Source organism: Onychomys torridus, chromosome 22 (assembly GCF_903995425.1).
Source record: "Onychomys torridus chromosome 22, mOncTor1.1, whole genome shotgun sequence".
Lineage (NCBI taxonomy): Eukaryota > Metazoa > Chordata > Mammalia > Rodentia > Cricetidae > Onychomys > Onychomys torridus.
Window position 1 is genome coordinate 6,305,777 of NC_050464.1, and position 26,393 is coordinate 6,332,169.

The 26,393-nt window shown below is 47.2% G+C and overlaps 2 protein-coding genes across 6 annotated transcripts in view; one reads left to right on the forward strand and one right to left on the reverse strand.

Annotated features, from left to right (window-relative positions):
* LOC118572459 (ATP synthase subunit f, mitochondrial) overlaps positions 1 to 26,393 on the forward strand; it is a 45,151-nt gene that overhangs the window by 8,864 nt on the left and 9,894 nt on the right. Inside the window, exons 3-7 of one of the 2 annotated variants that reach the window (XM_036172101.1) lie at positions 13,136 to 13,160; positions 15,945 to 16,404; positions 17,525 to 17,665; positions 18,706 to 18,924; positions 19,659 to 19,760. In XM_036172101.1, the coding sequence (XP_036027994.1) occupies positions 13,136 to 13,160; positions 15,945 to 16,404; positions 17,525 to 17,665; positions 18,706 to 18,924; positions 19,659 to 19,760 (947 nt within the window). Of the gene's footprint in view, positions 1 to 13,135; positions 13,161 to 13,726; positions 13,876 to 15,920; positions 16,405 to 17,524; positions 17,666 to 18,705; positions 18,925 to 19,658; positions 19,761 to 26,393 lie in introns of those variants that run through there. The other variant, XM_036172098.1, reaches the window with a different exon arrangement.
* Positions 151 to 13,622, reverse strand: Cpsf4 (cleavage and polyadenylation specific factor 4). 4 transcript variants are annotated; one of them, XM_036172106.1, is made up of 8 exons: positions 13,376 to 13,621; positions 10,852 to 10,902; positions 8,943 to 9,095; positions 6,644 to 6,739; positions 6,029 to 6,122; positions 4,943 to 5,015; positions 3,466 to 3,558; positions 151 to 1,030 (listed from the first exon to the last, which is right to left on the reverse strand). In XM_036172106.1, the coding sequence occupies exons 1-8, from the start codon at positions 13,476 to 13,478 to the stop codon at positions 962 to 964; spliced, it is 732 nt and encodes a 243-aa protein (XP_036027999.1). In that variant the 5' UTR covers positions 13,479 to 13,621; the 3' UTR covers positions 151 to 961. The 4 variants fall into 4 exon arrangements, with proteins under 4 accessions (XP_036027999.1, XP_036027998.1, XP_036027997.1 ...); XM_036172105.1 differs by having other exon boundaries at positions 3,466 to 3,561; XM_036172104.1 differs by having other exon boundaries at positions 3,466 to 3,636; positions 13,376 to 13,620.

Genomic DNA, 26,393 nt, shown 5'->3' on the forward strand with positions numbered 1-26,393 from the left:
TCCTTACTGGAGTGGAGGAGAGGAATGGAGAATACTCACTGCATAGAGCCTACATGAATGGGGATAGAGCTAGGTCTGGCTTGGATGGCTAGGTATCAAAGGTAACATGAGGTATACTATGCTAAGTCCCTAAAGTAATGAAACATAGGCTAAAAAACAAGCTTTTTAATCAACTTCATAAAAAGTATTCTTATAATTGAACTTAGATAGGCCCACTCGCCCAGCAGGTTGCAGGTGATGGATTCACATTTTCTAGGCTCAAGGATGGGTGGCCTCTGCATGCCACAGGGTCTGAGTGACAGCACAGAGCTTGCTTGGCAGGAGGTAGGCGCAGATGAGTTGGGTCAGCTATTTAAGGTGGTCGGCAGCACTGGCTGAAGGTGTACCCGAAGCACTGCCAGGTAGGGGCCCACAAGAAAGCAAGCCCAGGAAAGCAGCTCAGCTGGGAGCCTGACACCTCAAGGGGCCTGGGCCAGGCCAGGCAGTGGATGCTCCAAGTCTGTCAGGAAGGGCTTGTTCATGTCACATTCATAGGCCCAGCTTCAGGCTTCGGCTGGACATGGAGAAAGCAGGCTGGCCTGGCTACAGCCCCACATGATCCACCCATCCTCTCCAGGTGCTGGTGTTTAATGAGGCCCTGAGGGGACTGCTGGCCATCTTCCACACAAGACCAAGAAACACAGTCCTTCCCAGCTTCTCTGTCCCCAAGAGGACAGTGTGCAGGGAGTCAAAATAAAAATGAGGCACTGACATCCAAGCAAACTGGCTCAGGGACCCAACTGAAGCACACGTTCCTTCTTAAAAAGGATTACAGCAAAATGAGAGGACAGACATGGCCCTCGAATGAGCCCTGGCAAGTGTGCCTGCGGCTCTAGCCGAGTCCTGTAGCACTCCATTCAGCAGCGAGGTGCTTGTTCCCAACAGCAGGGCTCTCAGGCTGCTCCACAGATCCCAGCTGCTGTCACTGTCCACTGAGAAAGGCCAGATGCCCTTTGGTGCATCTGTTGGCGTAGTGTCCTTTTTCACCACACTGGGAGCAGGAGGGAAGGAAAGAAGAGAAAAGCATGAGAGTTGGCATGTTATCTAAGGCAGTGAGGCAGTGCCTGTGAAGCAGCTCAGAAGAGGCACAGGCTGACAGAGGGAGCAGCTCCCCAGCCCCACTGCACCCAGGAGCTCCCCACCTGCCCCTCCACAGGGCAGGCCAATCACCTTACCTCTGAGCCAATGTCTGGGGTTCCTAGAAAAGATAGGAGGGACTAACCCGACAAACTGCCAGGCTCCTGCCCCAATTCAGGGAGCCATTGCTGGGAACACTGAGTGTGGGTCTGAAGCTTTCCCCTCTGGATTTGTACACATTTCTTAACTACCCGAGGACAGGCTTTTGACCACAGGGCCAGAGCAATCTCACAGTCCCTCAACCTGGAGATGGTATAGCTAGCTGGTTGTGTCACCTGACAGAGCTATAACTAACCCTAACTTAGCCATTCTGTGGTGCCTCTTCTTCTACTGCCTCAAGAGAGAATTACCCAGAAATGAACAGCACCCTTGGTCTAGCACTGAGCAGGAGATTGCAAGGGACCACAATTCTGTGCTGATTCTCCATCATGTCCCCATGCCCATGCCAACTCAGTCCTGGCTTCCTTAGTGGCAGTCTGTCAGTATCCAGCACTTGAAGGTCTCACATTGTGTGGCCCTGGCTGGCCTTGAACTCAGAGATCTGCCTGCTTCTGGCTCCCATGTGCTACCATACCACTACTCAGATGTGGCTTCTGTGTTGGTGACTGGTGTAGATTAGCAGCCAGTGGGCTGATGTGAGCACCAGGAAGCCCCACTTCCAGGACCAGGACATACACTTGTCTCCATAGCTGGTCCTAGGTAACGGACTGTCCTGTGGTAGTGGTCAGTATCCCTAACCCCATCTTGTTAGTCTCAGGACCTGAGTGTTTGCTTCTTAGAGGAAACTGCTGCACAGTGCTAGATGGAAGCAAGATGACAGCTCCACTGCTTTAGGATGCCTTCTTTGAGAAATTACCAGGAAAGCTCTTCCTCCCCAGCTCCACACAATCCCTTATCTTAGTGCTGAAGCACCAGCTCCAGCAAATCAGAAACTAGAGAGATGTGGAGTTGGTGACCTTAGTGCACCTGAATCCATATACACTTTTCCTTTGAGTTTTCCTTAAGAACTTCCTTCCCTTCCTCCAGGAAAGAGCAGGGTAACAATGCCTGTTATAGCACTAAGGCAAATGTATATGAACACCCTATGACTCACAACAAGCCAGCAAAAAGCAGATGCCAGTGGACATCAGACAAGAATTAACCAATGCTGAAGTGTTCAAATCAGTGCTATTGTTAGGAACAAAAGCCATAAGTAATTTGTCTTTTAACAGGCCCGGTGAAATAAGCTGTGGTTATGTAGCCTCTGAAAAAGATCAGATTTCCATGCACAGCCATGGACCGATCCTAATGTATTACAAAGAAGGAACAGATTAGGCTTGCTCAAGAGTGCATGTGTATGCATGTATAGTATTTCCCTCTAGTATTCTCTCTCTCTCTCTCCCTCTCCCTCTCTCTCTCTCTCTCTCTCTCCCTCTCTCTCTCTCTGTGTGTGTGTGTGTGTGCACACGCGTGCGCGCACTCTTACATATATGTGTGTTTGCCTAGGTGTGGAGGTCCCAAAGTGACACAGTGTTCCTTCTCTCTACTTCACTGAGGCAGGGTCTCAAAAGCTCACTGACTGGCTCACCTAGCTTCACTAGTGAGCTGGATAGGCAAGCTGCCATGCCCACCTGGGATGCATATATAGGTGGTAAGGATCAAACTGGTACCCATGACTACATATATCTTACCCACTGAGCCGCCTCCCACACCTGAAGTCCTCATATGCCTAGTGCTGTGGGTGTCACTGTTGACTCAGCACGTGGAACATTCCCAGTGGACTATCCCTCAGAGCATGAGGGCCTGTTCCTGTCAGATACAGTGGTACACCCTCAAGCTTTTACCTTTTAGCTCTCACCAAAGATGCAAACACAAGCCCAAACTCACGTAAGGTCTAGCAAGCAACTACAGACTCTCCGAGACTCTGCCTATCAATGAGAGTTCGTTTCTTGTATAAGCTGGGGTGTGCTCCTAATCCAATCCCTGCCAGTGTGGGCCCAAAGCTTTGTCCTGTTCCTTTGCCACGCATACACGGGCTACCCCGAAGCATTTCCTTTCCATTTTGTTCTTCTACCCTTTTTAGAAATGCTCATTCAACAGCATGTGTGTACCTTCCTCCACCCCGTCTTGGCGGTGCAGGAAGGATGGTGACTAGCCCACCACAGTGGAGGCCAACCTTTACTCTCCCAACAGCAATAGCATCTTCTTAATGTTCAACAGTAACCACACATCGGAGGAGTGAAGGAATGACCACTAACTGAAGACCCTGCCCTGTCCCCCAATGACCCCACCCCTACCCCAGGGACTCACCTTGTAGCAAGTGACCTGCTCCAACGGCCGGGGTCCCCGGTTGCCTGCACTGCTGTTTTGACTCTGCATGACCCCAATGACCTGCGGGGCTCTCTGCTGATTGGGAGAAGAGTTCTGACTCGTTAACTGGATCAAGGAGGACGACCTTTGTAATGGCGGATTGTTACTTTGCTGGAAAGAGTTACACAACACGGTTTTACTGCGGAAAACACGTGCACGCGGACTACCAATGGGGACGGAAAAAAGGACGGGACCTCTCCCGCATGACCAGCAGGAAGAGGGCTTCTGCAATGGCCTGCCCCAGGAGAATGGGCCGAAAAGAAAGTTCTGGTGATGATGGCAGGAGCTGCTGTCTGAAAAACACCATGCAGACACACAAAAAAACGAGAACTAAAAGTAGAAAAGAAAACATGGAAGAGACAAGAGGAAGTCTCTGGGCAGTGGGGGAGGGCACGATCAGGCCTTACTTTTGTTTCTGAGGTTCTAGCTTCAGGTCAGGATGAACGCTTGGTTCAGCCAGATGTTTAGCAGCCTACACGGCGGGCAACAGTCACAGAAAAACAGTTGGAGCCTGACACGCTGGCCTGCAGTCTAGGGGCTGAGGGCCCTCCTCTAGGGAGTCACGGGAAAGGGGAGTGGGGCTCTCAGGTGGGGATTCCAGAGCTAGGCACCTCCAACCAGACCCAGGAAATGTCAGGCTAGAGCTAGGAACCCCTCAGGAAGTCTGATTTGCTTGGTGCCGCCATCTCCTAAGGGTGGGGGTCTGTGCAGTGGAAGGAATGAAAGGGTACATGGTACCTGACTTAAAAGCCAGCCTGCCGAAGTAAGGCTTCTGGAGTGCAGTCATTTTATATATAGGTGCTGAAGGCCCTGCCCCTGTCATGCAGGCCAGCCTTCCTCTGGGCCCACTCCTGTCAGCAAGCCCAGGGAACCCTGGTTTGAGCACTACTATACATCCCCATTTATTAATGGCATTTCCCTCTTTCCTTGGTTAGGGATAAACACTGACTAGATCACGGGGCTGGCTAATCTTTTATCCCTGTTTGTGACAGTAATCCCCACTGGAGCCATGCTGACACTAACCAGTTATCGTCAATCTTGGTCATGCTCTTATTTCTGCCACTGCTTGACAGTAACCCATCAGGTAAATCCCTCCCTCCAGGAGGCCAAGTTTCCTCCTTTGTGAAGGGAAGGTTCTGGCTCAGAAGCAAGAAGAGCCAATGTGGGCCCAGTCCCTGTGCCCTTGCTCAGTTCCCAAGGCAGACACCACTGAGCCAGAACTGCATAGTCCATATTTACATAGTCCATTCTGCTACATGGACCCCTCTCCCACCTGCTCTGGGGCTTGCTGCCCTCCATTTCTAAAACAAGCAAATGGCATCGCTCTCAGTGGGGTTTATAGCAGACCTCACACTGAGTGGATAATGAGACCATGTCTGCAGGCCAATGTGGCTAGGGAGCAACCAGGGTACAATACCTTTGTTGGAGGCTGTGTCTGCTGTGGTAGTGGGGGCTGCTCAGTAGTTCCCATGGGCAGTTCAAATCGAGGGCTAGTCAGAGAAGATGACAGGGCATGAGCGGATAGGCCAGGTGGTGTTTTGAAAACCACTTACCCTCTAAGCAAAACATCCCAAACTTTAGGACCCAGGGCGAGACTGGCAAAAAAGAGCTGATGGTGGAGCCCTTCGGCAAGTGCTGCTCTAAAGGAAGGCATGGTCTCCCTGGTATTTGTGCTGGGCAGGAGAGGAGGCATGCATGGAAGCCCCTTCCCCATGCAGTCCCTCCTGACAATGCACAGAAGTACTATCAGTGACAAGCAGGCATCCCTGGACCAGATGCAAGCTCCAGGGTTTTCATCTAGCAGCAGGATCCAGTAGCAGCACTGGCCACTTGCCTTCATTAAGGCAGAGACCACAACACAAACCAGGCAACTCCACAACTGCTGCAGGTTGGGTAATGTGGACTAAAGCAGCAGTAGAAGGAAAGCTCTCTTCAGTTCCCATTATCACTTCAGACAGAAGCCTAGGTCCACAACTAAGGAACATGTTCCTTAGACTCTCAAGGTCAAGGCCATAGACTAGGTAGGAGAAGGATGCTAATCCTGTGGTACAAGAAGAGCCCAGCTTCAGAGGTTCAAATGGCTCTGCACTTGACCAGGTACCACCACCAGCTACCAACACCACTGACTGAGCCCTGAGCCTCAGGGGTTTGTATGTGGGAAATGACCATTCTCTCTCTTCCACCTGTCTGTGGTCCATGAACTACTGTATATGGAACACCAAACTCAGGGCCAACACAGGTGAATCTCTAATTCCCACAAAGGGTACCGTAGGAGAGCTGTTCTGGAATACAGGGCTCGTAGCTTTCACCAGATTCCCCAATGGCCCACAGCTCACAGGTGCTTAAATGCTGGCCTAGGCAGAGCTGCCCTTGGCTCTAGAAGTAGAAGCAGCAGCAGACACAGCAGTGGCTCCTCCCACCTCCCAGCTCTGCCCGGACCTGAAGCCCAGCTGCACCAGGATGTCCCAGAGGGCAGCAGCAAAGCTGGTATTAGGATACTCACTGCATGAATTTACATGAGGGTCCCTCAGGGCAGAATCCCACGAGGTAATTCACACAAATGACTCTCCGAGTGTGCCGGTGCCTGCACAGGGGACCTGCAAAGCCCAGCATTCAGGTCATTCAGACTTCCTTTCAGTGAGGCAATGCCTAAGTAAGTGTCCCACCACCAGTCAGAGCCCTGCTTAGACTGCCAGAGGTCAGAGCCGGGGTGGCTTCAAATGCTGCTCCTGTCTTATTCACAGGGACAGCATCCTAGCTGCTCCAAGCTGAGCTTATCAAAAATGCAAGTGGGAACTCCATGCTCACAGCTTCCCTGGGAGGCTTGCAGGAAATGAAGGGTAGGAAAATGCTCCACAGCCAGGTGTGGTAGCACCCACCTGAAATCCCAGCACTTGGGAAGACCAACAGAAGAGAACTGAGTTTAAAGAGCTATATAGTGAGACCCTGCCACAAGGGTAATAAATAAATAAATGAATAAACAAACAAACAACAAGTCTCACTGGCCACAGCACGTCAGGTTTTGCTGAGCCAGGTAGGGCAGGGGAAGTGATGCCTCAAGAGGATCATCTGGTAGCCTTGGGGATCATGTGGGCCTGAGCACAGCCCCGTCACCTACCATGCTTACAGAAGCCGCGGTCATACCAAGGGCAGTCCTTGATCTTGGACTCAGGGTCGATGTGCAGGAAGGGGCACTCCTTGTTGCTGCATTCCCCTGCAGGAAATGTGGACACACAGCTTCATGGGACTGTGCTAGGACTGTCTCCTGAAGCAAAGGGATCAGGTGGTTCTAGTGCCCAGGACCAGCCTGCTAGGGCTGAGGGCAAAGTCTGTGAAGCTGTGACAAGTCCTGTTTTCACACACATCACTGCTGCTGGGAGGGTACTAGGGCACTAGCCTGTGTCATCCCAAGGTAGTGGGGGACCAGATATTGACTCTTCACATCTATGAGCTATCACAGAGAAGGTTTGAAGAACTTTAACTACTTTTTTTTTTTTTTGGCCAGAGCTGAGGACTGAACCCAGGGCTTTGTGCTTGCTAGGCAAGTGCTCTACCACTGAGCTAAATTCCCAAACCCGGAACTTTAACTTTTAGGGGAAACATTGGAACTATATGGGAGTTAAAGCTGGGTCTCTGTGGTGGCAATGGGTAAGTCTTGCTGAAGCTATCATGTGTGGACCAGCACCTCTCAGGAGCATCAGGTGCTGGACCCCCAGCATGGGGATGCACCTTCTACACTGCCCTCTGCAATCAATGCTAACACATTCTACTGCAGTACAGAGGAATGTCCCAGCCCACTTGCTTGCTTATAGACCCAGTGCCCTTCACCTAGCCACAATGGCTTCCCTGTTGCCCAAGAGGAATCCTCTGTCACTACTGGTCCTTTCTTAGCCTCCATCTCAGGATTTCCCTCTGGGACCTTCCCAGATCACTCTGCTGAAGCCAATTCATATCTTACAAAACATTTCTCATGACCAATTCTCCATTATACCCCTAGTTTATCAATTACCTGACTCTGAACCACTGGAGCAAGACTCTAGCAGACAAGAAAAGGACTGTCCCTTTAACACCGAGAGGGAGAGGATTCTCAACACAAGTGTGTTGCTCATCTGCCATCAGCAAGGCAGACTGCTATACAAGGGACAGGCAAGCAAAGGGGCCAAGAGAGACATGGGAACATACTTGGACTGTGGCCATCAGCCAAAGAGAGGGATACCCCAAGACAGCCTACAGAGGGTGGGCCCTGCTGCTATGGGTGACAGGTGAGATGGTGATGATGGATGTGGCAAATGGGACAAGCTTGAGAAGGCAGGGAGCTAGGAAGCCTGCATCTTTTTTCTGTCTGTTTTGGCTCTCTGCTTATACTGCTTCAAAAAACAAAGCAAAACAACCAAGAGTTATCACCAATGATAAATAATGTCATTAAAGGAAGGAAGGGAGGGAGGGAGGGAGGGAGGGAGGGAGGGAGGGAGGGAAAAAAGAAAGGAAAGAAAAATGAAACGAAACCAAACTAAGGTGCCAGCATCCAAAGCCAGGCATGGTGACTCTTACCTGTTAGACCAGCACTTGGGAGACTGTGAGAAGTAGGGGTTCACTAGTCAAGCCAGGTCTATATATAGTAAATTACAGACCAATATAGAACAACACCCAGTCTTAAACAACAACAACAACAAACCCACAGTAAGAACAAACCCCAAGCATGTTGGGATGCTTGAAACGGTACTTTGAAAGCTCAACACATGCCCGGTACTCAGCTTACCACACAGCCTCTGGAAGCCTTATGACTTTCTTCTTGGCAGTGTACAGGGCCTGGGGCCACAGAAGCCTTTGGGACACCACTAACAAGCAGACCAGAGCAGAGCCCCTGCGGACTAAGTTCTCTGCCAGCCCTACCACTTCTGCTCTGTTCCTGCTTTTCCATAAGGCCACTCCAAACAGTAGGAGCCTCATGACCTCTCATCAGAATGAAAAGCAATCTTAGTTTCATGGGAAGAGAAGGTTTACTTCCACCAGAAGACAGCCCCAGACTTGCTATTACAAGGACTGCTGGGGATAGCCATGCTACTACCTAGTACCTAGGATCATACTCCCATAAAGAAGGAAGAAAATTGGGCTGGGGGCGATCAGTGACCAAGCCAGATGTGAATTTTACGGATAAGGCTGCCATGAGCAAAGGCAAAGTCTTCCTTGCTCACTCACTGGGACCCTTGTTAGTCTCAATATCCCAAAGTGCTCCAAACCCTGAAGTTCCACAAGGACTGAGAACAATAACAATGTCACAGAAGAACCAGTTCAGCCCCCAGGCTCTGTCCAAGTTCTGGAAAGATGGGAGAAACAGATGCAGTGGGCCCTGAGCAACCACTGGGCCCCTGGGGCTTGGCTCCCAGCAGAGCCTCCCAGGATTCTCTGTGCCTTACCGAACTTGGAGTAAAAGTAGCACTCGGGCATCTTGGTCATGTCGTACTCATGCAAGAACTCACACTGGTCCCCTTTCTTGCACAGCCCTCTCAGCCAGTGTTTGCACACAACTGTCTTCTCACCACTGATGTGGCGGAATGGGCACATGCCTCCTGCCAGGGAGAGTGAAGAGGTAAACAGGCTCAGCCGGAAGTTAACCTAGAGGCTGCTGGAGGTACATAAGCAAACGCTACTACATTGTATGGGTGTTCCACATTTGTCCACAGTGTCTGTAGAGGCCAGAAAGTAGGAGAGGGTGAGTCCCAGGAAAGGCTCCAATCTACACAGAGAAACACTGTCTCAAACCCACACACCCAGAATACTGCTGGGTGTTGTGACACACACCTTTAATCCCAGTACCATGAGACAAAGGCAGGCAGATCTCTGTGAGTTTAAAGCCACCTGGGTCTACATAGGGAGTTCCAGGCCAGTCAGGGCTACACAGTGAGACCCTGTCTCAAAACAACAAAACACTAAAAGTGCTCCCCAGCCACAAGACTAAGATCAGCTTTGTAACTGAAGAGAAGTGACATACACAAACAGGACCAGTATCCTTCTGCAGCAGGATGTGTCCTACCCAGATGGGACAGAGCCATCCTCTGGGGATGTCACACTTGTAACTGATGGCTTGCCAGGACTGCTGGAAGGTCTGCTGAGAATAAGGCTGTGACTAAAAAAGACGAACGAGACCAGCCCTGCCCGGAACTTTTGGCCACAGTGGAAAGAAATGCTCTCCATTTTCACTCTCCAGTACAGCGGCCTCATGTGACTCTGAACATTCAGGTTAGCAGCAGTGTGACTGAAGAGCTATACTTGAAGGTTTTAATTGGTCAGCACGTGTATGTGGCTAGCAGCTAGGGATGGCCATGTGACTGAATTAAGGATGGCTCTGTAGCAGAAGATGGGTGGTCATATTCCAGGGGGAATTTCAGGAGCTCCAAGTGTGTGACACATATTATCTGTGAACCCAGTGTTCCCTTTTGGCCTTCTTAGTCTCATTAATAAAAGAATTTAAAAATGGAATCAAAAGGAAGCCAAGGACAATTTTATAGAAGTTTGAGAAAAAATAACAGTCTGCCAATATCTATCTAGCTACCTAACAGTCAGAGGGTAGAACAGCTGAGCAGACATTTGGGAATGAGATCAGGACACAATGAAGGAATGATGTCCTGACCAGAAACCTATTTGATTCCCCTCCAAGGGCAATAACAATAGCAAATAATTCAGCAGCAAGTAACTGTACTGTGGAGCCCAAACTCACTAGACCAATCCACCCATTCAAACCATCCCTTTGCTCTAGGTTTGTGCTCCCTATCCAAGCTTCTGGTTAAAATTTACCTTCCTCAATAAATTCCCAGAAAAGGGAAAAATGCCCAGATGTATGCATGACACATAAGGTCCTGACTACTAATACCTATGAATCAATGGACAGCCAGAGTCCCATAGCATCTGTGGAGGTCTGGTTAGTGTCAACAAGACCCCAGAAGAAAGAGTGATGGAGTCTTTGACTAAGGAACAGCTTGTACACACTGAAATTTTTTTAAAAAAATTCTGTATTCAAACACTGGGTATGTATTCAAACACATGCAATTCTAGGACAATGAGAAGTTCCTGAAAGGCTCTATGTTCCCTTTGTCTATGTCTGAGAAGAAAAAATGACACAAAGCAGCCTCTAAGTTAGGCAAGCTCAGACTGTGTTTAGGTTTTGGGTAGAACCATCATCCTCATAGCCTATCCAAGCAACGGCTTCATTTAGAGACACCTATCTACACAGAAAGCAATATAAACAGATACCTGGTGGTCTGTAAATCTGCTAGGGGGCAAAGTAGGTACCCCAGGAAGGATGTAAGGAAGTCAAGAGTGTCTTACCTTTGCCACAGGCAGCTTTCAAAAAGAATTCACAGACAGCAGCCCCCGACTCTGTAAAAGGAAAAAGCCAGTTATCAACCAAAGCCAGGGGCCAATGGGAGGCTCTTTAGTCCAGGGCATATTGAGCTGGCAAAAACCACAAAACCCATGCCTAGCATGGTGGCATATACCTGTATTGCTAGCACTCAATAAGCAGAGGCAAGTGGATCTCTGAGTTCTAGGCTAGCCTGGTCTACATATTAAGTTCCAGACCAGCTAAGGCTATACAGTGAGACCTTGTCTCAAAGCCAACACCACTTGTTTCAGTCAAATCTTGAAATGTGACCTGTATGGTGGAATTAAACATCATTGTTCTTTCTGAGAGCCTCCTGAAAGCCCATAGCTTCCAAAACATTTAAGAGTGGGTGGAGAAGGCAAGAAGGATCACAAGATCACAGAAATAAGTTAATTACCCCCAGCTCAGACCTCCCAGGAGAGTTAATTTACAGGTACATTAGCATGAGACACAGAGAGAGGGAATGAATGGTCTCACAGGAAATAGCGATGAGTACATGAGGCCTCTGAGCAGGGACAAGTTCCAGAGCAGGCAGGTGCCTCTGAGACACTAGGACTGCAAGTAAAGACAGCAAGCCAGCCCTTAATATGCAAGGTTCACATGGAATTACAAAGGAGCATGGTCTTTCATCCCCACGGTGCAGCCAGCTCTGGGTGGAGAGTAAAACTACAGAGTCAGGATGTGGTAGCAGTCAGTGAGCCCAGGGCCATCTATTCTATTGCATCTAGAAATTCACCAGCCAGGATTGAAGAACAAAATTCTTGGCTTCATAAACAGTCTTCACTGATTCAATCAGTGTGCATTTTCAGAAAACAAACTTAAAAAACAAAACCAGCCGGGCAGCAGTGGCACACGCCTTTAATCCCAGCTCGAACCTTTAATCCCGGCACTTGGATGCAGAAGCCAGGTAAATCTGTGAGTTCAGGCCAGCCTGGTCTACAGAGTGAAATCCAAGACAGATACCAAACTACACAGAGAAACCTTGTCTAGAAAAACAAACAAAAAAAACCCACCAACCAAACCCTAGCTGGGCGTTGGTGGAACACGCCTTTGATCCCAACACTCAGGAGGCAGAGCCAGGCGGATCTCTGTAAGTTGGAGGCCAGCTTAGTCTACAAAGCAAGTTCCCAGATAGGCTCCAAAAGCTACACAGAGGAACCCTGTCCTGAAAAACAAAAAACAAAACAAATAAAAATAAGGGAAAAAAAAAATCCAGGCCAGCCTAGACTACATGAAACAGCAATAAAACAAAACTACTATCTAAGAGTACTTGTGATCTTTCTATTTAGAAGTTAGTCTTGCTTCCTTCTTTAAGTTCAGAAATCCAGTCACGGGGATTGGGAGGATGGATAAGAACACATCTTCAGGGCAGAATTTTCCTTTCTTTTTTTCTTTTTGGTTTTTCAAGACAGGGTTTCTCTGTGGCTTTGGAGCTTGTCCTAGAACTCGCTTTGTGGACCAGGGTGGCTTGAACTCACACAGATCCACCTGTCTCTGCCTCTGAAGTGCCAGGATTAAAGGCTTGTGCTACCACCTCCCAGCAAATTTACATTTCTTAAAGAGCATCATCACAGGGACCAGCAAGGAGGGTCTGTAGCCTTGCTGGACTTTGACAAACTCTACACAACCACAAAAAAGACGTGAATGCTGAGGGCACCTACCAGGTCTGGAACTGAGCTGGAGAGGTACCCATGCTATGTACCTCCCTGGCTGTCCAAGAGAACAGGCATGTGAGGGGCTTACTACTGCGCACCTGCCTCCACAAGCTTGTGGATCTGTGGTGTTGAGTGGGAGGAAAAGAGCTGCCCACACGTATTGTCCCATGGTCTCAAGGTAGCGCGGCCACAAGTCAAGCAAACGCCTACTTTAAGAGTGGACATAATGTATGTGCAAGAACGACCTGGCCAAAGTCAGAATAGATCTGAATTGGAGCTGCTCCCCAAAACGTAAGCTATCCCACCAGCGTGGGGAAGCTGCCATTACCTAAAGAGGGGCAGTAGAGGGAACCTGGGCTAAGGTTCCCCCAGGGACCTGTGTTGGGGCAAGAGACCCGGAGGTAGAGCAGTGAGAAAACCTAACAATTCCAGAACAAGGAAGGCGTTCTCAAGAGTAAGAAGATCCCAGTAAGACTGCAACGAAGGTCTACTAACCGCCTAGTCCTGACGAAAGTAAGAAAGGAGCACTCAAAGAGGTGGAAATGGAAGACATTCTAGAGCTTTGCTCAAGTAGGAGCAGGGGGGAGAGGGAAGTGCGCGTAAGGGTAACACGCATTCATTAAGAACTAACTACTCGAACAACCGACACGGCCCTACTGTCCCGAGGATTGCCAGGGACGACAGTACCCCGAGATCAGGGATCCAAGGAAAGGGCTCCCGAGTTTAAGTGGGCGAGGGTGAGGGTCCCGTGAGTCCGGGCTGGGGAAGCCCTGGTCAGAATCGGCGTCGCCCACCCGCCGGGCCCTGTGCTCACTATCCATGCCAGGGAAGGGCAGCGGCTGCGCCCCGAGCTGCTGTTCCACGGCGATCTCCAAGTCGAACTTGATGTGGTCCACGCTGGCGATGATTTCCTGCATGGCGGCGGCGGCGGCCTCCGGCCCGGCTCCCGCTCACGTCTCAGCCGCCTTCACCAACTCACACCACTCTCCGCCGTCCCCTCCTTTTAGCCCGCCGCTACCGCCGCCCCGCAAGGAATGCCGGGAGCGCCCGGGTCCGCGCCGGCCCTGTTTCTTCCCCGCCCACCACTCAGACTCAGCCAATAGAGCGCGGAGTCCTTCCCTTCCTTCAGGCCTGACTAGCCGCTAGCCGAACGCCCCTCTGGGCCTTAATCTGAAAGAACCTGGGAGGCGGCCACGCAACGTGCGCCAGCGCGGGGCCTCTGGCGCACGCAGTGAAGGGAAAAAAGTAGTTCCGGGCCGAGACCCTACGACACTGAGGGCACTTCACGGGACCTCGCTGCGCAGGACACCCTAAGTGAGTTCCTGTTCTACCCTCATAGGAATCCGGGGAGCAGGTCTGAAATTGGACCCGAGGGACCCTTTCCAAGCCAGGGGCGTCGGTCACAAGAGAAAAGCCAGGCTCGGAAGCCTGGGGAGGGGAGGCTGGGGCGGCCCGCGGGTCCCAGGTCCCCCTACGGCGTTGACAGCCTCTATGTATGGAATTTAGAGGTTTACAGTTCAGTTAAGGAGGCTGAGATGTGGCTCAGGTGGCAAAGTGCTTGCCTAACATGAGCCAAGGCCTCGGTTCGAGCCCCAGCACCACACAAACTCGGAGTGTCGGCGCATACTTGTAATCCCAATAAGTGACAAGAGGCAGGAAGTCGAAAGTTCGAGGCCAACCTGGATTATATGAGACCCTGGAGGGAGAGCTAAGATTTAAAATGTTTATCCTGAGCTGGGCTGTGGTGGCGCATGCCTTTAACTCCAGCACTTGGGAGGCAGAGAGGTAGGTGGATCTCTGAGTTCAAGGTCTCTGGTCTACAGATGGAGCTCCACTCAGAGCTACATAGAAAGAGATCCTGTCTCGGAAAAAAAAAGTTTATTCTGATTTTACATGTATACAAAGATCTGCCTGCCTCTACCTCCTGAATGCTGGGATTAAAGACATGAGCCACCACCACACAGCTATCCTGATATTTTGTATTAAAGGGTTCAGACTATGCAGGCTGAACTCTCTAGCCCACCTAATAAAAATAGAATGTTAGGATGGGAGGATGCAGCTCAGTGAGAGAGCTTAGATTCACAAGTCCCTGGATTTGAAGCCCCAATGCCACCAGATTCATAAACAAGCCAATAAATTCAAGACACAGTGATGCTTGCTTGTAATCCTAGCACTGAAGTGAGGCCGAAGCAGGAAAATAAGACAAGGCTAACCAAGGCTACTTAGTGGGACCCTGTCTCAAAAAGTAAAAAAGATTGCTGGACAGTTGTGGTGGGCACCTTTAATTCCAGCCCTCTGGAGGCTGAGACAGATGGATCTCTGTGAGTTCAAGGCCAACAAAGGCTACACAGAGAGACCCTGTCTGGGGAAAATATATATATAACTAGAGATATAGCTCATTGGTAGAGCTCTAAATTCAACCTTTAGTACCACAAAAGAGAAAAAAAATACATTAGCACATATATAATTTTCTGGTTGTTTTGTTTGCTAGTTTTGTTTTGTTTTGAGACAGTGTCTCCCTTGTATCCCTTGCTGAACTGGAACTCATCCTATGTGGACTAGGCTGGTCTCTAACTTAGAGAAATCTGCTTGTGATGACCTCTGAGTGCTTGTACTAAAGAAGTGCACCACCATACCCTGTGTGTATTTTTGAGGATTGAACCTAGAACCTCTTGCATGCTAGAGAAGAGTTTACCATGGAGCTACAAACACACACACCACCACCACCCACCCACCCACCCACCGTCCTTTGTATGCTTATAGTCCTTCTGCCTCAGGAATTTCAGGCCTAAAACTGTTTGGTTTTGGTTTTTTGAGACAGGGTCTCATATAGCCTGGTCTTACTTGTAGCCGAGGCTACCTTTGAACTCCTGTGCATTTTTTAAGCACATTGATTTATGTGTGCATCACACAGCACATGTGTGTAGGTCAGAGAATAGCTTTCACCACAGCTTCTACCAAGTAGGTTCAGCGATCAAACCCAGGTCATCAAGCATGGCAGAAAGCACCGTCATCTGCTGAGACAGGCTGGGGCCCTCGTTGTTGTTGTGTTTTTGAGGCAGGGGATTTCTATAGCACTAATTAGCTCAGAACTCTGCCTCCCAAGTGCTGAGATTAACCGGCCACCACACCTAGCTTTTTCTTTTATTATTTTGAGACAATCCCAAGAAGCCCAGGCTGGCTTTGAAGGTGGTATGTAGCTGAGGATGACCTTGTTCTAATTGTCTTCTACCAATCAAGAGCTCCCCACCCCCAGCCTAAGCCGAGGCTTCCTAAGTCAACCTTGTCAGTACACTTCTCTCTTCTTTGCAATTCTTACACGTAGGCTGATGTGACTTCCTTATTTTTCTTGATTTCAGGTCGTGGTGGCACAAGAAGGCCAGTATAGACCTCATGAGACTTTCCCGGCTCTTTTCTGGCCCCCACCCCATTGGACTGTCTGTCCTTCAACACTTGGATCTTCTTGGATCTACCCAATGGACGGGAGGCAAGGAGGGATTTGCACAGCTGAGGGTGGCGTGGCCACATTGGCAGGTGTCAGCAGCCTTCTGCAGCTCTCCCTCCCACCAGGGGAGCCAGAGGAACGCGAGCAGCCTCTGCTCAGACTCCAGTAAGCTCCTCACAGCAGCCCCTCAGGAGGAGGACGAAGAGAGCTTTGGGACCCTCTCTGACAAATACTCCTCTCGGAAAATATTCCACAAGTCAACAGCCCAGCTGTATAACCTGCGGCTCAAGGAGCAGGGTGTTGAGGAGGAAGAACTGGAGCCCAAACTGTGGCAGGGCCGGAGGAACACTGCATACTGGTACTTCTTTCAGTGCAGACGTCTGATCAAGGAAGGAAAGGTCCGAGAACCTCAGGGTTTTCCTTTCTGCTGGCTTGGTGTTTTATGTGGGGCAGTGTAGCCTTCTCAGTTGTTGAGGTTGGAGTGTTTCATGCTCAGTCCTTGGATCTCTGTTACTGTTTTTGCATATGTATGAATGTGCCGTCGAAGCCAAGGACAGCTTGGTAGATCTGGTTCTTCCTTTGCACCTTTATGTGGGGCCCAGGGATTGAACTCTGGTCACTAAGCTTACACTGCAAGTACCTTTACCATGTTGCTAGCCCCGTACCTATCTTTAACTCACTACATGGCAATCCCACTAGTCTTTTTTGTCCATCTCACGTTTTCTTGGACCATGACTTGTTCTTTTTAACAACTGGACCTGTCCCCAGCTCTGGCTCATTTCAATAGTTCAACCATTCTTTCAAGACCGCCTTGCTGTGCACACCTGGCTGACTGGCACCCACTAGTTTAGTCTTCCTGCCTTAGCTGTGTGAGTGCTGGGATTTCCTAGCACGTGCCACTGTACCCAGCTTGTTTTGTGTGCCACCAAACCTGGCAGGACCTTTTATTTGAATGAACAGATAACAAAAAGGAATGAGAGCTGAGCATAATGGCACGCACCTTTAATCCCAGCACAGAGACAGACAGATCTCTGAATTTGAAACCAGTCCTAGTATACATAGTTATACTGTTTTGTTTGTTTGTTTGCTTTTTTTAAAAAAAAGGAAATTGGGCTAGGAATTCACTTTAGTGATATAGTATTTGCCAAGCATTTATAGGCATTTGGTTTAATCTTCAGAACAGCAACAAAACCAAAAACAAATAATAAGGAGTGAAAGCATGTACTGAGGGACAGGATGGTGTAGGAAATTAGAAATGGGGCAAAGGCCACTTTGGGCAGAAGTTTGCAGTTGGAAAGGGCTGTTGGCTTGTACCATGTCAGAAGGTCCTCTACCTCCCACCCTCTGCTGTGGGGCCTTTGGTTTTTGTTCAGGTTTTTGTTTGGAGACAACGTTTTATGAGTCCCAGGCTGTTCTAAAACATGCTGTGTAGCCTAGAATTGCTTGGAGCCTCTTGCCAATTGTATGCCCCGCTCTCCCTGGCTTGTTAAAGGTCTCTTCTGTTGGTTCTTCCCCTAGCTGGCGGAGGCCCTGGATCTGTTGGAGAGGCAGATGCTGAAGGAGGAACGTTTGCAGCCTCTGGAGTGCAACTATACAGTGCTGATCGGAGGCTGCGGGCGCGTCGGCTACCTGAGGAAGGCCTTCAAGCTCTATAATGACGTGAGTGTGGGTCAGGATAGGCCCAAGGCTCATCCTGAGCATAGTGTCACTGTCGGCAGATGACATAGGCTTGTCGACATTGAATCTGAATTGAGTTTTTCTTGGGGAAATAAGTGAGGTGACAGAGACATGCTTCTTCATATGCTTGGGCTACTAGAAACCCACATGTCCCCTTATTGCTCTGCTACCATGCCCAGTTACTCCGTGTTCCTCTCTACAGACCCCAGCAGTTGCTCACACACAAACCCTGTTTCTGTTTCCTTTATGAATCAAGAAAGAGCCTTACCTTGGACAGCTGCAGACCCAAACAAGAGACAACCCATCTTCTCCTGAGCCAGAAGCTAAGGGAGTCCTCACTCCGGCATCTTGCTAACCCTAGTCCTCTTATTTGGTCATTACCCCCGTCCTCACAGTCTGTGGCCAGTGCAAACAGAGAATCTGTACTTCTTTTTTTTTTTGTTTTTTGAAACGGCCTTACCATGTAGCCTTGGCTGACCTGAACTCACTCTGTAGACCAGGCTGGCCTTGAACTCATGCCTGCCTCTGCCTCCTGAGAGCTAAGATGTCAACATGGCTGACAAAACTGCACTTCTGAAAGTCCATTGTAGGTCCATTAGTCATTGTAACGACCTTCTAAACGATCTCATCCTCGGTTTCTGAGGAGAGCTCACTGGCTCATGAGCTCTCAGTTAGTGAGCACTCGTCCCCCTTTCCCAGAACAGACCCACTCTATGTCCCCTAGACAGTCAGGGTGAGCTGGTCAGGCCTCAGGATAGGGCCATCAGAAGCTCCTGATACAAGTACACCAGCTCTAGAATATTCTTTCAGGTACCTCAGAAAGATGGATTCCTGTTAGCATTTCCAAGAGTAAGGGCTCAGTTTTCATAGTCCCTCTGGTTGAGTTGGGAGTTTGAATACTGTATATGAGGTGCCACTTGAGTCGATCTTAGCTTCTGCCATAGTTGGATGTGGTAACAGACCTCTCTCGGGTCCTTCAAAGTGGCAGTGATCTCTGTATCCGGCTTCTCCCATCTCAACAGATGAAGAAGAGAGGCCTGGAGCCCTCAGATGCCACATACACAGCTCTGTTCAACGTCTGTGCAGAGTCCCCCTGGAAGCACTCTGCCCTGCAGAGTGCGCTGAAGCTCCGACGGCAGCTCCAGGCCAGAAACTTCCAGCTCCACCTGAAAACATACCATGCCCTGCTGAAGGTGGCCGCCAAGTGTGCAGACCTCAGAATGTGCCTTGATATCTTCAAGGTGGGGACTTCCCTTCTTCCAGCTCTTTGATGTCAGGCCCTTGGGACAAGTGAGAGAGAGATTATCTGTCTCTCTTCACCTGGAATGTTCAGGAAAGCTGAGACAGCCCGTGCTTTATGCTGGGGTTTGCACACATATCCAATATGACCTAGCTTTGTATGGCCTCAGTGTGACAGTGGCGGGCTGTCTAGAGGATGGTGGTGGAAAGGGAGTCTCTGTGCTGAGTGTCCAGGACAAGAGTTTCTGGGAGGTAGAAGTGTCTTAGGAGGTCTTTCCTAGCTTGAAACTGAAGAGGCTAGTGGGGATCATACTCACCCTGTACAGTCCCTACATGGTTAAAGGGTTGTTCAGATGTCCTAGAAGGTGTGTCCTTGCGCAGATGAGGAAACTGAGGCTGAGAAACTCAGAGCCTTGTCCATGCCCATGGTTGACTGATGGTGGTAGTGGGTCTTGAAACCAGTCCTGTGACTCCAGGGCCTCAAGTACAGTGGCTTCTGGTGTCAGCTTTGCAGATGCTACTGAGTCTAGGAGCAGAGCTGGGAAGACAGGCCTGGGGATAGCAGCGCAGTGGTTGGGCGCTTCACTTAGGACCTGGTGGTTCTAACTGGTCCCAGTGCTATATCCTGGTACCTATTCCTTAGAGATGCATGACCTGATACTGAACCAGATCAGACACCACCCGGTCTGGGCCTTGCCATTGGTTCTGAGTGAGACTGCCTTCTTCTTTTGCCCAGGAAATTATCCACAAAGGGCATGCAGTCACAGAGGAGACCTTCTGTTTCCTGCTCATGGGCTGCATCCAGGACAAGAAGGCAGGATTCCGGCAAGCCGTGCAGGTCAGTCTTGCCTTTCTGCCCTGCCTGGTGCCAGGGTTAGCTTTGTTTGGTTTTTGTTTTTAAATTATATGTATGTGTGCAGGAGGCCAGAAAGGGGTCACCTGGAACTGGAGCTATATAGCCTTTTGTGAGCCACTTGAAGCGGATGCAGGAATCCATACTCAGGTCCTCTAAAAGAGCAATATACTCTCTTAACTGCTGAGCCTTCTCTCCAGCCCACTGTGCCAGATGTTTTTATATCTGCCATCTTCTGGCCTTCGTGGTAATCACTATGGAGTATGCTCTTCCTCCATCTTGTGGACAACATGGAAGGGAAGCTTGTGGAAATGCTGCCCCACTAGTGAAGGCACAGCCAGCCCAAACCACTCCTGCTCAGACCCTCTCATTTTGGGGTTCCTGACCATCACGGTACGTTCACCGGGGTGTGTGTTCAGCCCATCCCTCAGGCTCCTTCTCTACTTGGCATCTCTATAGGTACAACCCAGGAATGTACACTTAGTCCCAAAGTGAGAGGTATATTCTAATCCTATCTCAGATCCCCCAGAGGTGACCCTTCCAATCATGTGGGGAGTGGGTGTTGGTATTGCTGCCATGGATGCTTTTGTGTCTTATTTTTCCAAGCTCTGCTAATCTATTGTGTTCACCACTGCTTGGCAGCAGCCTTGTTCAGATATCCTGTATCCAGATATACATTTCAAGAAGATTCCCAGCTACTTTGCAGAACAAGGTTGTCCCTCTGCAAAGAATTTTGAAGCAGTAGCATGATATAAAGAAAGCATAGAATGAACCTATCAATACTAATGCCTGTTTGTGTTGCATACTTCCTGAATTGCTTCTTCAAGGCACTGCCAGCCCCTTTTTGCAGGTGAGGGAACTGAGGCTCACAGACATTTATAACTTTCCTGTGATTCCCACAGCCACTAAGAGCTGGGATTTAGGGCTACAGAGATGACTCAATAGGTAAGAGCGCTTGCTATATAAATACGTAAGGACCTAAGTTCAAATCCCTAGAACTCGTGCAGAAAGATGGATGTGGCCCTGAGCACTGTGACCCTAGCTCTGTGGGCAACAGTGACATGAGAATTGCTGTGTCTTGCTGGCTGCTGTGCCAAGTTGAGTGAGAGACCCCATCTCAGAGAATAAGGCAGAGAGTGATACAACAGGACACCTGATGCTCGCCTCTGGCCTCTGCTCCTGTGGGGCGTTTACCCACCAGCCCCACAGCTCCCCAGAGTTTTCTTGAGTGGGAGCAGCAGGAAATATTAGATAGAAGGATTTATAGTGCAGAGATAAACAAATAAAAAATAAAGGATAGCCTCGAGAGGGCCTGGAACCTTTTCCAACAGCCTGACTGTCTCTGCCCCAGGGTATTCATAGAGACACCAAGGGGGTGGTACTCCTCCCCCAGCACAGCCAAGTGCAGACCATTTCAGACACCTGCACTCAGGCCTATGGCCTTAATCATCCTCTATGCGGACCTGCTGGGTAAGGCCACAAGGAACCCAAAAACAGGCTCCTACAGGTCCCCCTTTCTTAATATATAAAAAATAACTCATTATTGATAGCTTACAACAATCTCCATAACTGTTACACCTCCCAGTATAGGAGTAGAGGATGGTAAAGATGGCATTTCTCTTTTGGATTAGGTCCAAGGTGACTATAGCAGTCTTTAGCTGCATCAGGCCCTCTTTAAACCAAAAACTCTAAGACAACTACAAACTTAAAGAATCCCTTAGCTTCATTATTACCATTAACAGGTTAACATAAATATTGTTATACATAGTCACAATTCTCCCAATCTTACAACTCAAAGCAAACTCTTAACAGAACCATTTGAATTAGCATATATGGTTCTATATATAGTTAACAATTTTCTCAGTCTTACAACTTTAACTCTTAATAGAACTATTTGAATTTTCTTGCTAACAGAACATAGGAAAAACTTCTGATGTATTCACATCAAACTTAAGTATTAACTCCACAAAACCAGGGTGCATTAATACCAATAAGTTAAACATAATTTTCGCAAACATAATTCAACCTTAATTCACTCCTAACTCCTCCTTTTCTTTGTAATTTTTTAAACAAAATCTCAAACCTAGTTAGAAGAAACCCAAACTTATACAATTCCTATAAACCCATATCAAAAAGCAATATTCTCAATCTAACCATTAACAGTCCAAAAGCAGTTTCTTAATAAAACTCTTTACACTTTAAAGTAGTCCCATTTGCTTTTCTTACTAACAAAACATGATATTAATTCACTCAAACAACAAGAAAATATTTTTTAAATTAAATAGACTAAGGAATATTAACTCTTCCTTTTCTTTATAACTTTTTAAGCAAAGTCTCAAGCCTAGTTAGAAAACCCAAACTTTTCCATTTAAACAGTTCCATTTTTAACACAAATAACTCTAGAAAACAGTTCCTAGGTTATTACTATAAGTGAACTCAACTATCCCATTGCAATGAAATCACTATTGTTCATTTCATTTCTTAAGTCCCAAAATTCAGTTGATAAATTCTGGTACTAGCCTTGAAAAGATAAAGAAATCCATAACCAAAATCTTTTTATAATTTTATCTCATTATTTTAAGTTCAGAAACTTCAAAAAAAAAAGTAAATGCTGGTATCAGACTTCCAAATATGAAGAGACGTTTTACAACCAAAACTTTTTGCAGTTAACAGTTTTAGTTCAAACAAGCGTCTCTGCAACTTTCGTTTTCACAGAGACCTTTGTAGGTACAGTAGTATTCTAAACCGCACCGTTTTTGATGTTAGCTCAGGTTTTTCTGTGTTGCGTTGATTTTCCACAGATCTCAGCTGTGGATGCCTTGTTGTGCTGGTTCTGGCATCTATCATTCTTAGCTTCTTAGTGGCTTCTGGAGCTTTTGAAACCATTCAGACTGCCTGCTTTGCAGGCTACTAGGACACTGTCTTCTGTGTCTCAGGTTCTTTTACCATGTACATTAAGAATAGACTCACACTTAACATTTACACTTTTTTTTTTTTATATACAAACTCACATATAACATATTTTGTGCAAAGCATTTAGACTCACATTCAACATTTACACATTTTTTAAAGACTCACATATAATGACTCACATCTACTTATTTATGCTCCTTAAGGAATTATAGAACTACTTTAGCAAATATATTTCTTATTACTTCGTATATACTTCTTATATTCATTCCATCTTCTTATTTCTTATTTAAACTTACATTTACAACTAGCATCTTTACTTCTTACAAGCTTTTTAAGACTACCTTAGATACTTCTTGCAAGCTTTTATATATATATAAAAGCTTGTTTTGTTTTGTTTTGTTTTTTCAAGACAGGGTTTCTCTGTAGCTTTGCACCTTTCCTGGAACTCACTTTGTAGACCAGGCTGGCCTTGAACTCACAGAGATCCATCTGCTTCTGCCTCCCGAGTGCTGGGATTACAGGCGTGTGCCACCACCACCCGGCACACAAGTTTATATTCTTAAAGGAACTCTATAGATCTATTTTACAAACTTACATAGGGCTACCATTAGCATATCTTAACTTAGCAAACACCTAAAGATTTCTTAACACAGATCTAACAGAATAACTTCTACAAACTCACATATCTTTTCATCTTTTTCTGCTTCTTACTCTTAATTATCATCACGATCTCTATTAGAAAGATTCTCTTAACTAGACAGGAAGTACATACATCATTTCTAAAGTTTAGAGTTTATAGTCTGCTTTGCTATACTGGGATTTAGTGAGTGTTGTCGTTATAGAGTTGTGATAGTTGTTGCTAGAGGACAAACATTCTTGGGACGAAGCCACACCCCAAAGTTGCCAAGTTCTTTCAGCCATTCCAGAACCGGCAGAGATGCCAGCGGTAAATGGTTTTTAACTAGAGGCTGTCCCTTCACCTAAATTCATAATAGCTCCCCTAAGTGCTTCAATTCAGACAAACATTTCTACTGCAGCAGTACTTTTTTGGTTTGTTCTACCAAAAACTTCACTTCATGCTGAGGGTGATATTACCATATTTAGCTGCTGTAAAGCTCTTCGCAAAATACTGCACAGCTATTAGGTGATGTAAAGTATTTTTCTAAAGGAGCTAGTAAAGCCAAAAGCGGCACAGCCCGGAACTCTGTTTCCTCCCTGTTTGCATTAACTAGTGACGAACCCTCAGGAACACTGATGGAGTCACTTTCATTCTGGTCCTTTATAGGAACGGCATTGGAGCTGACCTTCCTTAGTTCCACGCTCCTTACCAGACATGCCGGTAACCACCAAGTTCATTCTCCTCTGTGAAAAAACACAAACATGTCCTCGACCCCATATTAACATAGAATCGGAATCCTTCCATAATCCTGAGCAGGGATCTTTCCATTTCACTTGGGCAAAAGTCGCGTGGATGCCACTGTGCCAAAATCTATCTGCGGCAGACTGCTCACGGACATCCATATTCAAAAAGTTCAGAACAAAAAGAGCATGATTTATTTTTTGAAGTTGTATTTTAAGACTGCTATGAGCCCTTTCTACAGTACCTTGTCCCTGAGGATCATAAGGAATCCCTGTTTTATGTATGATTTCCCGTTGGGTACAAAATTGTTGAAATGCCTTACTACTATATCCAGAACCATTATCAGTTTTAATAATTTTTGGTATACACATATATGAAAAACACTTCAAGCAGTGCACAATTACATGTTTTGTAGCTTCCCCAGGTTGTACACTAGCCATTAAACATCCTGAATAAGTGTCACTGGTCACATATATATATTTTTTGATTTGCCAAATTCTGCAATATGAGTAACATCCATTTGCCATAGATGATTAGGAAGAAGACCTTGAGGATTTACCCCTAAGTATCCCACATCATTTAACTATTTGAGGAGCTGCTTCTTCGGTAAGATTGAATTGCTTTCTTAAGCTTTTACTATTTTGATGATGAAGAGTATGTGACTGTTGAGCCATTTCCATTTGGGATAATGCTACTATCTTGGTTAACTTATCAGCCATTGCATTACCCTCAGCTAAAGGACCAGGAAGATCGGAGTGAGCTCTAATATGGCCCACAAATCATGGCAGCTTTCTTTTGTGGAATAGTGTCTTGAATTTGTTGAAACATTTTGACTTGATTGTTGTTAGTTCCAATATTTTCATCAAAACTGTTACTATTCAAAGGAGTCAAGAACATAGATGTTCTTTCATGAAACATGTCTTTCATTAGCTTACCCTGAGAAAAAGCATTTTCAGGATTTGGTATTTTCACTTCATTAGCTTTAACTTCTGATATTATTAGCTGCTGTTATATTTAGCATTGATTTCTTATAAGGAACGTTCAGGTGAAGCAACTCTTTTGTAAGACAGCTAGATTTTCTGAAGTTTGTTTCCCATCTATAAAGCAGTTATTACTTTTTGAATACCTGTTTCCTTGTCTCCTTATTAGATTTGCAAAGGAATTATTCATTACAGGCAGTTTGTTCAAAAGGCAAAGAACTTTTTAAATTTCAACATAAGTTTCTTCATAGCTAAGACTACGTTCAGTGTATAAACTGCTTTCCCTTGTTTTAAGGATTTTAAAGTGGCTTGTTTGCTCTTATAGGTAGGTTTTTTTCTGATCTGAGTTCTCAAGAGATAAGATTAAGCTTTCTAGCATTGCTTTGAGAAGAAACTTCATTTTGAGCTGAAAAGTTTTTGGACAGTATCGTCATCTTTAGCTGAAAAACTACATTTCCCAGAATGCATTTCTCTTCAACAGCTCACTGTTAAGAGCTAGTTTATGGACTCCATTTCCCATGCTTCTTTTTGGGTCTGGGAGTTAACCTCCAGTTCTCTTTTACCAGACTTGCTTACAAATTCTTGCCCGGGAGGTTTGAACCAAGATTTTTAAGTTTTTAATTATGGGACATTGAGTTCTCTTCTCTCCTCAGCTGGCTTTAACAGGTGTCTCCTTTCATTAGACACTGGCCCCATCAGAACCACACCTGCCTCGGTTAGCTGGCATTGAGGATGGCATTCCTGATAGCAGCTTTCCTCGGGGCTTGTGTTTGCCTTAGCCAGTCAGTGGAACAACAGAAACATTTACAACAGCTTTCCCATGGCTCCTTTGGGGAGATTTTCTCCCACTGATTTTATTCTCATTTTGCCCCCCCCCCCCATATCTGTCTGCCACTCTCTACCTCTCCTAGCTGCCTTTGGAGGTAGGGGCTTTTTTTTCCTCCCCCCGAATCTGCCTCAAATTCTAGCAGCTTTTTCAGGTCATGCATTTTCTGCGGAGGATTATGTCCCTTCGGTTTCTTCAGAGTCTTTCTCCCAGACAGTTCCCAGTTTAGTCTCGATTTATCTCTTCTACCCAGAAACATTTCCCAACGACACGGTGACAGCTTTTTTGCTTCTGAAGGTAGGGGTTTTAGTCCATTTCTGTTTGGGGGGGGGGGTGTCTGAGTTTTGTGTTCATAAATAAAGCTTAGCAAGGGAGGTTTTTGCCATATCTAAGCTCACATTAGGATAGCTGGCCCAGTCCCCCAGTGGGTTGCATTTGCTTGTCTGGGTGCTCAAGGACAGAGCTTAGGCCAGAGGCAGTCACCCCTCAGGGCTATACTCCCTCATCTCACGGGACTCAGTTGAAACAAAGCTTTTCTC

What these genes read in the sequence shown, in the direction of transcription:
- Cpsf4 (XM_036172104.1), bottom strand. Translation starts at nt 13,478, where the DNA reads ATGCAGGAAATCATCGCCAGCGTGGACCACATCAAGTTCGACTTGGAG. An exon ending in GCCCTTCCCTGGCATGGATA is followed by an intron (nt 10,903 to 13,375) that starts GTGAGCACAGGG and finishes TTCCTTTTACAG; the next exon opens with AGTCGGGGGCTGCTGTCTGT. An exon ending in CCGCGGCTTCTGTAAGCATG is followed by an intron (nt 6,123 to 6,643) that starts GTAGGTGACGGG and finishes TGGGCTTTGCAG; the next exon opens with GTCCCCTGTGCAGGCACCGG.